Source organism: Pieris napi, chromosome 11 (assembly GCF_905475465.1).
Source record: "Pieris napi chromosome 11, ilPieNapi1.2, whole genome shotgun sequence".
Lineage (NCBI taxonomy): Eukaryota > Metazoa > Arthropoda > Insecta > Lepidoptera > Pieridae > Pieris > Pieris napi.
The window spans coordinates 6864533-6880152 of record NC_062244.1 but is presented as its reverse complement, the minus strand read 5'-3'; the positions used below and the strand labels follow the sequence as shown (position 1 = coordinate 6880152).

Genomic DNA, 15620 nt, shown 5'->3' with positions numbered 1-15620 from the left:
ATTCACATCTCAAATACTTCTAAAGACGGCTGATTTGCTTAGCAATTGGCACTATATTGCTAATTATTAATTTCTAACTTAAACACTATTGTGATAGTTTAACTGGTTAAAGATATGCAAAATATTAATTATAGCCACACTATAATAAAAATAATTGATAGAAAATCTTTTTCTAATGTTATCATATTACATTAAGAAATTATTACGCATACAAAAATAATGTACTAGACAGTAGAATTTGGCTTAATGATCATTCCCGTAATTACTATTGGCTAAAATATAATTTTAAAATTAAAATAGATGATTTAAAAAAGTAGACTATTAATCTCTACTTATTTAGACCTCATTAAATAGGTCCTTTAATATAGTAACAATGAAACATCATAGGTAATTAAAAGCTATTAAATGAAAGTGTTTATCAACGAATTTGACAATCTAACTTAGGGAGCGTTCAAGTATTACGTCACGCAATTTTAGACCCCCCGGAGGAGTTTATTGACCCCCCCCCCCATGTAACGCTCCGTAACGTTTTTCTGTACCCAAGTATAGTAAAACGTGTCTCTTTACACCTAAAAGTTACCATTATGTGGTGTAATGTACTAGAAAATCGAAAATAATATATACAATAACGGCTTAATTCAATCCCCACCCCGCATCGTAACGTTTTACAAAAGGCCCCCCCCCCCCCAATATTCGTTACGTAATACTTGAACGCTCCCTTAGCCGATGACAGATTATTTTAATTTTATATGCTCAATTCAATTGATTTTAACAAATAAACTGTCAACGTGTCAGCGACCAAAGATTATAAACATAGACATAGATAATGGACAAAGTCTGTGACAGGAAAACACTTATGTAACTCAGGAAATGCAAAACGGAAACAGTCTATTGATTAATTATTAAAATACTATACTATGTTGTTAAAAATAAAGTTCAACACCCATTAATAACGCGGTGACAACCGCGTGCGGTTAAACGCGAAACCGCAATCGCACAAGCCCTTCCCAAAATAATAGTAATTATTATTTAAATACTAATTCATATATTGCTTTTCTTATCGCGCGGGTAATTGGATATTTTTTAGACATTTACCCGGAGAGGAGAGTGGGTAAAGTGAAATGCCACTGTTCGTCCGTCGCTTGGTAGAGTGGCGCACGCGCTTTAACACCGCTCGCCGTGGGTCGCTGGTTCGGGTCCGAGCTTAACATTAGTTTTAGGACCTCCGTCTGAAAATTATGATAAAATACATATTGTTTTGTAATTATTGCAATAAGGGAGCGTTCAAATATTACGTCACGCAATTTTTGGATGACTATGTGCTGTAAAGTACTGGAAAGTCAAAAATAATATTAACAATAACGCGTAATTCAATCCCCGCCCCGCATCGTAACGTTTTACAAACCATTATTGTAGATACCAACTGATCGTCGCACTAAAGATAAAAGAAATCCTCAGTTGGGCGTTACCTCATTAGGATAATTCTGTTGAAAATGATTGGGGTACTGGCCATCCCGCAGCCTCATTAGACAGGAGACCCTCTCAGATTCGGTGCCAAAAGGATGCAACAACTCGAAGAGGACGAGTCCTAGCGAGTAAATGTCCACTTTGTAGCTGTACGGCAGCCCTAGAAGTTGTTCGGGCGACATGTATAGATGAGTACCTGAAAATGTATGAACACGTATACGTATCGTGCCTATTTTTGGACTAAAAACATTCAATCCCGAACTAATTAAAAAAAAAGGGAAGATATAAAATCCCTTAACTCACTAAGACCTTCTCGTAAAAACCAACTGATTCTACCTACATCCAGACTAAAGTTACATCAATCAGGACCATTGACCTCCTCCATAAAAATACATAACAAATTACCAGAAAATTTGAAGAATGAAACAAATAACCTGAGGTTTACCGAATTTCTAAAGGAATTATTATATAAGAAATGTTATTACACTGTAACTGAGTATCTGACTGATAGTTTTTAATTTCTTTATAAAAGTTAAGTTTATAAATAATGTTAAGTACCTTTTCGCAACGTGAAACCAAAGTAAATATACCAATTAAATAATGTATCTTATAAGACTAGAAATGTTTAATATCATGAACTATAATAAAGCATGCCCTCTCACATCATTGCTGTGCCTAGCCAAGATCCTTATTCATTATTGTAATAAATTATGTACATAAGGAATGCAATAAAGATTTGAGTTTGAGAATATACCCAAAGGTGTAAGTGCTATGGGAGAATTAAACGATAAAATGATGCAGTCAGTTATATTTCATATGGAAACACACCTGCCTCTATGTGCTAACTTCTATGTGCCTCGGTTCCATTAAATTGTTTCCAATCAGGGGTTCATACTATTACAACGTAGTTACCTAAATCACACCTAAATGTATTTTTCTACCTAATAACCACATTTCACCCTGTTCACAAGTTTTATATAGCTATTTTTTACTATTGATACTAAGTCGAAATCAAAAGCAATTTTAAATTTAAGAATACTATTTGTAGAAGTTTTGTTACCACCATACGGCTTATGCTATTTGAGGTGCTGTTTCTTACGCCACAATTTTTTTCCCCGTAATTAGGACGGGCTCTTTAAGACGAATATTTCGACTATGTGTTTGCGTGTTGTTCCCACGAGAATGTAACTGCGTGCTCCTATTTCACCATGCCTCCTGCTGATAGAGGACAAGTCTTTGTTTTTAATTTGTTATTATTATTAATTACTTAAAATGTCACATGGGACATGGTGTAATGGATGCAGCTTTACAAACGTTGTATTAAAAAAACTAGGCGATTAAAAAGAGTGGCGGAGAGTTTATTGCCAGTTCTTCTCTCCCGTTCTACGCCCTTGATTTGAGAACTGGCAGTAAATGTAAAATTAGAAGCATTAATATTTACTGACGAGTCATAAGTGTAAATTATGTTCCCTATATAATTAAATGATTTTTTACTTTACTATCGATATCACATAGAATTTGTAACTATTAAATTTTATATGCTGTATATTAATAAACGCTTAGATAATAAAATATTACATGGTTTTTAAGGATTACGTGTCCCTATTATACGATTGCATTTCTGGATAAAAATTCTCGCAATTCGGTAGTTCTAACTCACCGACTCGATATGTATGTCGCGCGTGCATATTCATTTGTTCAGTTCCTTCGCCATCCTGTGAATTATCTCCCATAGCTGTGACGAGGCCAAAATCCCCAACTTTCACTTTGCCATCCGGCGCAAAGAAAATGTTACTGGGTTTTAAATCTCGATGAATTAAACCCGCTAAATGCACGTATTCCACTGCAGATACTATTTGACAAAATAGCGTTTTGACCTAAAATTATAAAAATATTGTTAACTGATTAAAGTTAAAACTTTTTTGTAGTTATGATACACGAATTAATTAACATTTAGCACTTTTCATATAAGTTTGCAAATAAACATGACAGAACATTCTTTATTATTTGAGGCTTGTATTGTACATGAATAAGAAAATCTAGAAATCGATAAAGCAGAGAAGTTATATATAAACTCCAAAAAGTTAATAATTGTCACATTCTTTTTCTTATAATATTACTAGCTGATCCGGCAAACGTTGTTTTGCCATGTATATCATTTATAATAAAAAATAGGGGTCTATCGTAGAGGGGTGAAAAATTAGGGGTTGTATGTATTTTTGTACGCTGTATCATTAAAAAAATAAAAACAAAGAAATTATCTAAAAATTAAAATAAAAATATTAGGGGTGGACTATCCTTAACATTTAGGGGAATGGAAAATAGATGTTGTCCGATTCTCAATATACCCAATATGCACACAAAATTTCATGAGAATCGGTCAAGCCGTTTCGGAGGAGTTTAACTTCAAACACCGCGACACGTGAATTTTATATATGTATTAGATTATAAGGTAAGGAATATTGTTTCCTTTGTGTAATTTAACTGTGATTTTAATTAAACATCAACATAAATAATCTTTATATATATAATTCTTCTGTGAGTGTGTATGTCACTGAACTTCTCTCAAACGACTGGACCGATTTTGATGAAATTTTTTGTGTGTGTTCAAGGGGATCTGGGAATGGTTTAGATTCACAAACCAGCCCGCCAGATGGCGCTGCAGTCGGTACTTTCATACTTTGCTTTACTAATTGCTTGAAATATCATGCAGGACAACGTCTGTCGGGTCCACTAGTAACTGTATAATTACAATACTACGGAAAGATTACTCCAAATAATTTATGTATTTACAATTATTTTTTCGTTCTAACAAATCGTCGTAAATTATTGTGTAAATAATTAATAATGCAATATAAAGAACTCACTTTATCCCTTCGAGACTCCCAGGTCCGATTATTACGTAACCAGTCATGCAAACTGTCTCGCAGACATAGCTGCATTTGTATGTAGAGGTACATTTTACTGCCTTGAGGTGTTTCGTCATTGCTCCGGACTACCATGTCAAGGGACCAGTGACGTGTATGACCCTTTTATAAGGAAAGACGTTGTTAATCTTTTTTTTTAATTAAGACGCTTAAAACTCAAATACATATAATAACTTATATCTTAACCTTTAAAAAAAGGGTGCGTGTACTTATGTACGCGCGTAAGAAGTTATACTTCTTTGGCATTATTAAAAATAGTTTTTGATTGCATGCAATTAATTACAATTAAATAATCAAATACTGGAAAAGGAGTCATTATAGTCAATAAAGTTCAGTTTACATTTGAAAAATTAAATAAATAAATATTTATTATTATTCTCTTACATTAAGTGTAACATAAATTCTATTATTATTCGAATGTTGTTTTTAAATTATGTCCAATGCCGTAGCATCTTCCGTGGGCGACTTCATTCTGTTAATTTTATGTCACGGTGCGCGCGCATCGTAAAATTTCACTCTTATCAATTTTTCATAACGCGCCTAAAAATATAACTTCAAAAACTAAACTTAAATGTTACTGTTTAAAGTTTAACGAAAATATAGAAGTGAGCAGATTTTTTATTTTACTTTTTATACAGAACACAATCCCATCTGATGTTAAGTGAGATGCGGCCTTTTGGAGGGCACGCCAGTCCAGTGTATGCCTATATAACCGCCGCTTTTATGAACTCATGTTTATACATGTACATTGTACACTATTTTGGAAAGATAAAAGAAGAAGAAGAATGAAAGGGGATAGGATTTCCACTCCTTTGCTGTTTACGAGAAACGTCTAAATTACAAGAATTTCTTGCTAATTTATAATTATAACAGTATATCTTTATTTTAAAACTGTCCTTATTTAGTTATCCGTTATTTAATTTCCTTAACATTGTTAAATAATAAAATCTAAAAAAAAATATAGTAAAATCACCTTTTTCTTTCTGCCCTTCGAATATCCATCACTCTCCATTATTTTATCCAATTTCTTATTCGTGATATCTCTAGCCTCGGATAATCCTTTCGAATGTTCTGAATTCGCAAATACAATGAAAGAATCGTCATCAGTTGCTTTTTTGGAAGTGGGCGTGGCTTCGCGTGATTTGGGCGTGGTCGTTGTTACGTGCACGTCCTTAGATGCGTTGTCGTCAAATATTATACTGAATGAATCATTGCAGCTTAGTGACCTTTAAACAATATATTATTTTTACGATTCAATTAATAAATTGTAGGTATTTTTTTTATTAAGAAAGCAATTTATTATTCATAATAGTACTAGCAGAGCCGGCCTAGCGTTGCTGTGGCTAAGGCTATATTACATAGACTTAACCTATTCAAGGGAAACGGGAGGAGAACACTAGTCATGGGGACCGACATGCTTTTTTGGTGGTTATGCCATTAAATTGTAGGTTATGTGAAACGTTGGTACTTTCAACACAGCGCCATCTGTTAGAATTGTGACTATCAAATAATAAAGAAATATTTTGCAATAATATAATATTGCGGGTATAAATTGAGATGTAAGCTATCCAATCTTTTAAGTTAGATCAAACTGCACACGGTGTGCAAATTTGATTGAAATCGGTTCAGTAGTTTAGGAGTCCATAGCGGACAAACAACGTGACACGTAATTTATATATATTAAGACAGAGTAAATTATAAATCAATTTATAATATTATAACTTTTAATAAAGAAAAACATTTAAATTCCTAAAAAGCAATAGTATGAACAAACCTCAACCTCTTTGGTTCACCGAGTTTCTTCTCATAATCAAGTGCATCCACACAATCATCTATGCTCTTGTGGATATTTAGCGTAACTGCATCACCTTTTGACGACTTGTCTTTTCTCGGCAATGGAGATGTACAGTCTTCAGTCATGCCCAGTGAAACACCTCCCAATTCCCTACAAATTATGTAACTACCCTCAATAAATGTAAAAAAAAATTGTGTCAAATTGTATACTCACTGGTTCGGGTTTCTTTAATAGTTAGATTTTTCTATAATAGCACTGATACGTTCATCGATGACCAATGACCATATTCAGTTAGTTTGTTTCGAAGATGTCGACTATTATATATTAACTTACTAAGACAAAACTAAACTAAAAGTCATTAATTAACCTTGGTAGGGCGTTCGGGCCAAAGGATAACGTGATAAGGAAATTATGTCTCAGACCCAAAACAATGTACCAGGCACAGAAGGTTATAACGAAAATCGATCAATGGAAATCTACAAACCAGATTCTACTACTTGTAGTTATCATAATACCTTGCCTTTCAACGTGGCTAAACTTACCGTAGCCAGTAAGCATCTCTTTCTTCCTGCCATCTCAGTGGCGGCTCCTCGAGCCACGCGTTGAAGTAACGCACTATATGTTCATGCTCCAGTTTAGCGAGAGCTCTCACTTCTCGTAATACACGTTCGCGACGTGATTCTCTGTTTAATGGACAAGAATTAAAATTTCAATATTGTTGACAGAAAATAAAAATTTAGTAAAATTTTTACGCTGCCTACATCAAAATGTAACGTTTTCCCCGACGTTTTGCTTTTCATCAAACATTCGCAAGTTATAATAAATATAAAACTTGTAGTACTAAGATAATGTAGAATATTACCAAATACTTAAGTTAAAAATTCGTTCTGAATCAATGGTGAATAAAGTAATTTTTTTGTCCAGACTAACAATTATTAAGATATTTTTGAAGTGAAAACTTCTTTAGCGGCGTTGTACACTTTTTGGAATGGGTGAAAAATGTTAAACTCGCGTCAGCACAAATTCGTAAGACGGATGTTTTTTTAAAGGATTATAAACGTTCGTGCTATATAGTGGTTTTAATTCATTTGTCTCTTTCCTCGGATACATTGATGCATGTGATATTGCACCTTAAGTCAATACATCAAGGTTAAATTTTGCGAACGGTTAAAGCTTTATTATTAACGATTTGGTCAGACTGACGCGAATAAAAAATGACAACTTAAAAAATAGTGAGTTTTCCTAATTGAATTATTTAATACTAATTTTGACGGATGGAGGGTACACTGCTGGTGCGGACTTTTTAAATGTAATATAAATTGTCATTCTACTACTTAAATGATAGTACTTTTATGCTGATAATTAAAGCAATTCGTGCAAAATTATTCCGTAACCATTCCAAAGTATCACAAAAATGCACAACGTTAATATTCAACTTTCACTTCTTCCGGCACTCCCGGAGTGCAACCCATCGTTTTTTTTTTGTAATATTGTCGCTTAAAGAATGTTAATGAATAATAGAAAAATACTATAGAGAACACCTACCTCCTCGGCAGCGTGATCCTCTTAACCGCATAGGAACAATGATCGATATTATTTCTAGCCTCAAAAACCACACCGAATCCACCCCTTCCGAGACACCGCAAAGGTGTAAAGTCGTTTTCGTATCTCCCAGAATACTCCACCACCGGAGTCTGTCTCTCATAGTGCCTCTCCACGACGATCACTTCCTGATTAACCGGTAATGGTGTTATTGGCCTGATTTTTGCTGCGAAGAACCTCGGCCATATCAGCAAGTTCATTAAAAGCGCTGAACTGATCGCTATGAGTAGGACCTCCTTCCACCAGAACCAGAGAGAATAGACGTGGACGTGCACGTGGTGATGAGTTAGCTGGTCGTCACTGCTGTTCGGAAGAACTATGTCAGGGCCGGGTAGGGCATCTTCGGATACTTGAACTGCTTGGTCGCAAGTCTCTTGCAGGTATAAGAAGAAACCCTGGTTATCTGCAATTATTAATTTTAAATGAAAATTTGGGGGCCTCATAGCCTAGCTGTCTTATTAAGTGGCAGCTAGGTGAGGGGTACCGGGTTCGATTCCCGGTTCGAGGGCAAGTTTTAATTTAATTTAAATTTGTTCTCGGCCTTTGGGAGGGTTGTGCGGTACAGGGCGAGTGCCTAAACCGTACATGGAGGATATGATCGAATTTCTAAGGCAAAAAGCACGAATTATAAAAATCTTATACTTGACGCTGGCTAATGCACAAACCGTGCCAGAGCCATAAAAAAAATGAAAAAGAATATTGGTAAATATCTACTTATGAATGTATATATTAAAAAAGGAAGATCTAAATTTACATTGGCTACCAGTTTCCGAATCAAGGGCGTAGAGCGGGCGAGAAGAACTGGCAAGAAACTCTTTTTAATCGCCAAGTTTTGCTGTACAAGGAAATTGTAAGGAACTGCCACCATTACGCCATCACTTGACATATTGAAAGAAAATATTAAAATAATAAAGTAACAAACGCTTAGCAACAATAGCTTAATAAATTTTGAATATTTACTCATAAATCTGAATCAACCTAGATGCATAAACCACGCTAAATGTTAACGGCGCAGTTAATATTTTACTTTTATAATTGTGTTGAAACTTAATAAGAAATAACAATAATTTTACCGAGTTTACAAAAAAGGGTGCGTGTACTTATGTACGCGCGTAAGAAGTTATACTTCTTTGGCATTATTAAAAATAGTTTTTGATTGCATGCAAATAATTAATTACAATTAAATAATCAAATACTGGAAAAGGAGTCATTTTAGTCAATAGTTCAGTTTACATTTGAAAAATTAAATAAATAAATATTTATTATTATTCTATTATTATTCAAATGTTGTTTTTAAATTATGTCCAATGCCGTAGCATCTTCCGTGGGCAACTTCATTCTGTTAATTCTGTTTCACGGTGCGCGCGCATCCGATAAAATTTTACTCTCATGAATTTTTCATAACGCGCCTAAAGAAGTATAACTTCAATAAGCTATATTTATAAATATACAGTGTAAACTCTATATAACCACACGGGACTGTGCATATTTTGAGGTTACAAAGTGTTGTCGTTAAATGGAAAGAAGAAAAATCTGTATTAGAAAAAGAACAAGTTTATTTCAGACTAGTGTTAGTAGTAACATAAAACACAATTGTTATTTAAACGCTATTGCGTATAATCTGTTATTGTCGACGTCTTTTGCTGCACCAGAAATTATGTTGTATTTTTTTACTTTATTTATCTCTTGCGATATTGAAGCATCGTGAGACACGGTCAAGTAATTCCAATTTGTAAAGAAAAGAAGAAATCCGTTCTTAGAAAGTTCGGTACGTAATGCCGATAGTCGAGTTTATTACGGACAATAAACCAAACAAAATAACGTACACAGTTCCGCAGTTTAACTAATTTCGGCAACTTAAAAAGTACTTTTTATTATTTAATTGTCGTTATTGAGGGTAATGCTATGTAGAGTGTATAATTGTATGGAAAACAAGCTAAACCAACCAAAGCCGAGTGATTTTGTTGATTTAGGGAGTTTGTCGTTAAATCGAAGGACGTTACATAGAGTTTACACTGTATATATTAGGGAAAGTGATTACCCTACTTATGTCACTAACTAATAATAATCTATGGATATTCAAAGAGGTTCAACAAATATAAAATGACACAGCTTCTATATAAATTACCTTTTTTTTATATATTTATTAGCCGGATACAAAGTCCATTGGCACAATATAAATTACCTTTTTTTTTTTTAATTTATTTATTAGCCGGATACAAAGTCTATTGGCACAATATAAATTACCTTGAACTCCTGTGTTGCCATACAAAGTGACAATGGACAGCGTATTCTGGTCAGCATCAGGTAAGGGCTGTAACGCTTTGTCATTCCCTAAGAGTGGTCTGGATTGCTTCACCTTCCACGGCAGCGGCTTTGTGGATACAGAGGTTGCCAGTTTCTCAGCATAGAGGGCGCTTTCTTGGATGTATAACTGCAAGAGTTGTATGTATTATTTGACCAAGTATATATTTTCTGTAAAGCAATGTCTTATGTATAACTATTATGTAAAATATTTATCAAAATGGAACACCAGTATAATTTTCTTGCAATTACCATAAATATATATCGAGACACAAACTTAATGAATTTAAAACAACTTTATATTTATAATACATGTATTCTTGTCAAAAAAATTATAACAAGTTCTCTCCACACTAGTCTAGCTTTTCCGCCACGTGTGACTCATAGAAGTATGTGTCGAACGAGTTATCTTGCATTTTTGTAGAATAAACTACCCTCAGATATAAAAAATATTACTTCTATCAATTCATTCAAATCGAAGCTAAGTGAATATGTTAAACAAAATTACTTTTAAATTCATTTCTTATAATTACTTTTAATCCATATTTCTTTGGTTACTTTTATTTTTAAGTTTATTGCATGTACGGCTATCTTTTATTGTGATTATTTTAAGAACGACTGCAATGTTATGTTAATCTAAAGTATTATTCTCATGTAAGTGAATTTTTTTGTCTTTTTGAGAAATAGTCTTTAAACCTAAACCTTAAATATAAAGTTAACTAACTTTTACAAAATACTAATACTAAGGTTTTATTTTTTATGTAATAGGAGGCAAACGGGCCGAATGCTCATCTGATGTTAAGTAATACCGCCGTAATGGACTCTCACATTGCCAGAATGCTCGCAAATGCGTTGCCGGCCTTTGAAGGACCCTAAGTCGAATTGGTTCGGAAATACTTCAGTAGACAGCTGGTTCTATATAGTGGTGGTGCGCGGCAAAAAACTGCCTTAAGAAACGCTCAGTTGTGGATCGCTGTAAGAACTAATACCTGTGTATTATGTATTCCCAAGTATAAGGACGGTGCTGAATTCTTAGCATCGGCTACAGCATGAGCGGCTTGCCATAATACATCCATGTGTTGTACTACTCCGCCCTGAACACGCCACATATTGGCCACTGGCGCGTCTAGCTGTAATAGTAATTGCACATAAATATATTCATTTATTTACTTATAACAATAGACCCTTACAGCTAATAGCCAATACGATAGCTGTGTAACTTAATTACCGTAACATAGTATATTTAATGTCATTTATGCGATACAGTATTAATCATTCGCAACACCTTGTTAAGAGGGCCTGGTGCCACAAATTCGTTCTGCCCCTAAATACTTATATAACTATCAAATAATCTTCTGCCGTCTCAACTGTATGGTTCAAATGAACTTAGTTAAATTTAATCATATAGGTAACACAATGTACACTTATGAACGTTAAAAAAGAAATGTATATGAATTGCTTCTTACTTTACATTTAGTGCCAGTTCTCAAATCAAGGGCGTAGAACGGTAGAGAAGAACTGGCAATAAACTCTCCACCACTATTTTTAATCGCCATGTTTTTTACACAACGTTTGTAAAGAGCTGAACCATTACATCATTACTAATATTTCCCCGAAAAACTTTAACAGCAAGCAAGCTGTTACTCCAGTCGTTTTCTAGCTTGTATCCAACCATCATTAGCACAAACAATGCTGGGTAGAAAGGATAAGTATCATAAAGCTGTTGGTATAATATATATATACTAAGCACACACAGTTTGATGTGCTTTAAAAGCGTGTTTTTTAGTTTTTTTTAACTATATTTATTTTATTTTTTAGTTAAATTTATTTTAATTTTTTTAATTTTTTTTTTCGAATTATTGCATTGTCATCGATCTTTGACAGGTGCGCAAAGTTTGAATTAAATCTGGCCGTTAAAAGTGGGTCAAAATCGAGTCCGAAGGAGTCGGTTACAAACATACATACATACATACAGGTGAAGCTAATATAAAGCGTGTAAAAACCGTGTAAATTTATTCTGAATGCGCTCCAACATGAGAAAGTATTTCGTCTCATGCGGAGCCTAGACTGACGAATTAAACTCAAGTATGCTTGAAAAAGCTTTGATGGTTAAATTAGAAATAGTTTTCATATACATATTCTTAAACACATTTAAAAGTAGTTTTTTTTTTATTTATTTACTAGCCGGAATAAAAGTAGTTGTGTACCTTGTGTTGCCATATCAAAATATGTGATTCCGGATGTCTGACAGCTACAACTCCTTCAGGTAATGCTACGGCGATAGCTAAAGAGCTAGAAGGTTTCGTTTTACCCACACATTCCCTTCTGCTCATTGCCAGTTGGTGTTCTGCTACGCTGAAGTTCCATCTAGTAAAATAAATAAAAAATTCAATACATATTTAAAATTTATATCAATTTGCATTGAATTATGTACACAAAACAAGTTCAATAAGTTTTCTAAATAACACACCACCAATATAATTTTGAGGATCTTTGTACATCACGGTATATTTAAACAACCAACACTTTAATGATTTACAAGCGGTAAGTATCCTAGGGTAAGATTCAGAAACGCGACCTAGCGCGAAAGAGTACCGAGAGTTTTTTACGCCGGCTTTTTCTCTCGGCCTACACCCTCTGACTTCTTTGCCGATGAGTAGGGATGCCTACAAATCAAATTTAATGACGTGGAATAAGTGATACATGTATCTTATGTTCCGTCATAAACATATTTTATTTTATTTTTTATTTTATAGTAACTAAATGAAAAAATATTAATACAAGTATCGTATACTAACATACGAATTAAATTCTGATCTAACGTAAATCTGACAATACTCATTACACGGGGATTAGTAATTGTTACTATCTTTACCATTAAGTAGTCATAGAATAGCAAAACATAATCATAAACAAAATACGATCTTTAGCTTGATAAGACTATAAAAACATACTATTTAGATTGAGACACAATATTGAATATATTTCTAGTCCCACTGATAAGTATTACAATGGGACAAACGTTTTTTGTGTGTGTTTGTAACAACAAAAGTGTGTAACACTGTTTTCTAAATTTCCAATACTATTAACCAATCAACCAACCAAGTTTTATCTTAACTTCAAGAATGCGAACTGCAATTAAATTCTTACTTCTCCGTACCGCTCCGTGGATCTAACGCTCTCACAGTATTAGAGTGTCGTCTCAGTATAAGGATATCTCGACCACTACTGGCTGTCTGCTGTTCTGAGTTACAGCCGGAGGAACCGCATTCATATATGGTTGCACCAGAGTGGGCATCTATACCCAACCAAACAGTTTCTCGCGCACCTGTTGAAAAATTTTACAAAAAATCTTAATTTATAAAATTGCATCTACCTTTTTATTTATTTTTGTAATTGTAATTTTATTATAGAATATGTATAAAGGCACAATTCTTGATTATTTAATAAGGTTATTGGTAGTCTGTAGGTTGGTTTTCAGTTAGTAGTAAGCATTGCTAATGAGCGTCATTATTTGATAATTATGAAATGGACTTTTATTAAACATAATACTTTCTAAATACTGACGTGACTTTATTTAAATAAGTAAGTGATTTCGGATATGATTATATCTTAAACTACAAGAGTTATCTGTATATACTATTGTGATCTGGCGTAATACTATTTACTTGGCGATTATAAATGTGGTGCCATGGCGATTTTAAATTAAAAAACGTCTTTATGTTTGTCTAATGTTAAAAAACATATTGTTTACCTTTTGCATTTAAATTATATCTTAATTATTGCATGTGTTTAACTGATTATAGATATTTGTATAACTTTATCTATATAATATGAATTATCATATCTTAATCATATTGCTATGTACTAGTCACCATATAAAAGGCAATTATTTATGGTCAATTTAAAAATCAAGTGTGAAAAACAATGACGTGTTTAAAAATAGCAAACATGAACAAATATCAATGCACTTTTGTATCTTCAGAATACAAAACTTCAGAATATTGGTATTTTCAGAATAATAAAGAGAATTAATACTATATTTTATTGTTTATTTTTACTAAAAAAAAAAATATTATTTACTAAAAGCAAAGAAGAAAAATTATTATTTACTAGAAGTATAATAAAAATCATACCAGCAATAACTAGGTCATCAGAATATTTGAACGAAGATGATAACAACTGATCAGCATCAAATGGCAGTGGCTCCAGTGTGTCACCGCTTAGACTGTACAGAGTACCACGTAAGGATGGCACTAACCGTACCCATTTTCCACCAGATGTAAGCTAAAAAATATACATTCAGATTACTAATGCGAACGAAAGATTTATTTTTTGTGTAGTGATTATAGAAGAGAAAAATATATTATACATATTAACAAATAAGTCTTTATTTTCCCACAAACTCATTGATTCATGAAATTTGTGAGGATATCTAAATTATAAGCTAAGAAAAATATAAATTATTCATATAATATATTTCAATTTGTCTTATATAGGGTATGTTAAACATATAGACTCAGTATTAATGAGGTTGAATATTTAACAACTTTCACTTAGTCTGTCAATAAGAGCCATGTAATGTTTGGTGTTCTAGAAAATCTAAGAAAGCTTTTTATTTGCCAAGAAAATTTATTAAAGTAATTTGTTTCTTAATCATAAATATTATTACCTTATTAATGGAAATACATTGAAGTATCTTACCTCCACATGATGAAGAGTAGATGATAAAAGAGGTTGAGTATCCAGCGCCCATGCTTGGTTTCCATTATCAGTTGAAAACGCAGTCAAGCGACCATCTATAGTACTCACAAGCACTAAGCTAAAATTATTTCTTAAAATTAATATAATAAGTTCAAGTAAAATTAAATGTAAAATCAGAGTCTCAATGGAAGCAATAAAAATAGAGGAGAATGCATTGTTAGATAATCCATCAAGGTCAGTTGTAATCCTATTAGTATTAGATTCAGCGTAAATTACCAGACATTTTTAGCTAAGCTGACCATACCTTTATTTAAAAACAAAAATATAATAATATTTATATACATGACTTTTCAAAAAAATTGACTACTAAACCAAATTCTATAAGAAAATATAAATAAATAAGGTGAGAATATAGACAATATAAATCTGAAAATAACTACGTATCTTAGGTAATAGCTACTTACTCATCATATACCGGTGCATCTTTAGCGGTGTGAGGATTACAGAAAGGCAATTTTTGTATGGTATCATCAGCTTTAAGGTATGAAACAAAACATGTAAGTACGAAAGCCGCCTTAAAGGCAATCACCCGCCAATACCAGTCCGACATATTATTATTGCAAAATTATATTTGGACATCGCAACCCTTCGTACGGGTGTTAATTTTTTTCAAATTACTATACGAAACTTTCGTTAAAAAATAGTAATACAAAACAAGTTTTGACTTGAAAAAATCAAACAACACAGATGATTGCTGAACACTCACACAGGTCCACGTAAAGTGTAAACTATCAGACCTTACTGTCAAAAATATGACTCAT

The 15620-nt window shown here is 33.1% G+C and overlaps 1 protein-coding gene across 3 annotated transcripts; it reads right to left on the bottom strand.

The window, feature by feature from the left end:
* Nucleotides 1-809: 809 nt before the first annotated feature.
* On the bottom strand, nt 810-15586 carry LOC125053734 (eukaryotic translation initiation factor 2-alpha kinase). 3 transcript variants are annotated; one of them, XM_047655254.1, is made up of 15 exons: nt 15264-15586; nt 14800-14917; nt 14232-14382; nt 13246-13423; nt 12303-12462; nt 11085-11225; nt 10039-10225; nt 7735-8194; nt 6732-6872; nt 6175-6339; nt 5368-5620; nt 4335-4496; nt 3128-3344; nt 1470-1663; nt 810-1229 (listed from the first exon to the last, which is right to left on the bottom strand). In XM_047655254.1, exons 1-15 carry the CDS (start codon nt 15407-15409, stop codon nt 1092-1094), a joined length of 2811 nt encoding a protein of 936 aa, XP_047511210.1. In that variant the 5' UTR covers nt 15410-15586; the 3' UTR covers nt 810-1091. The 3 variants fall into 3 exon arrangements, with proteins under 3 accessions (XP_047511210.1, XP_047511209.1, XP_047511211.1); XM_047655253.1 differs by having other exon boundaries at nt 6169-6339; nt 15264-15585; XM_047655255.1 differs by lacking the exons at nt 14232-14382; nt 14800-14917; nt 15264-15586 and having other exon boundaries at nt 6169-6339; nt 13198-13289.
* Between the last annotated feature and the right edge of the window lie 34 nt (nt 15587-15620).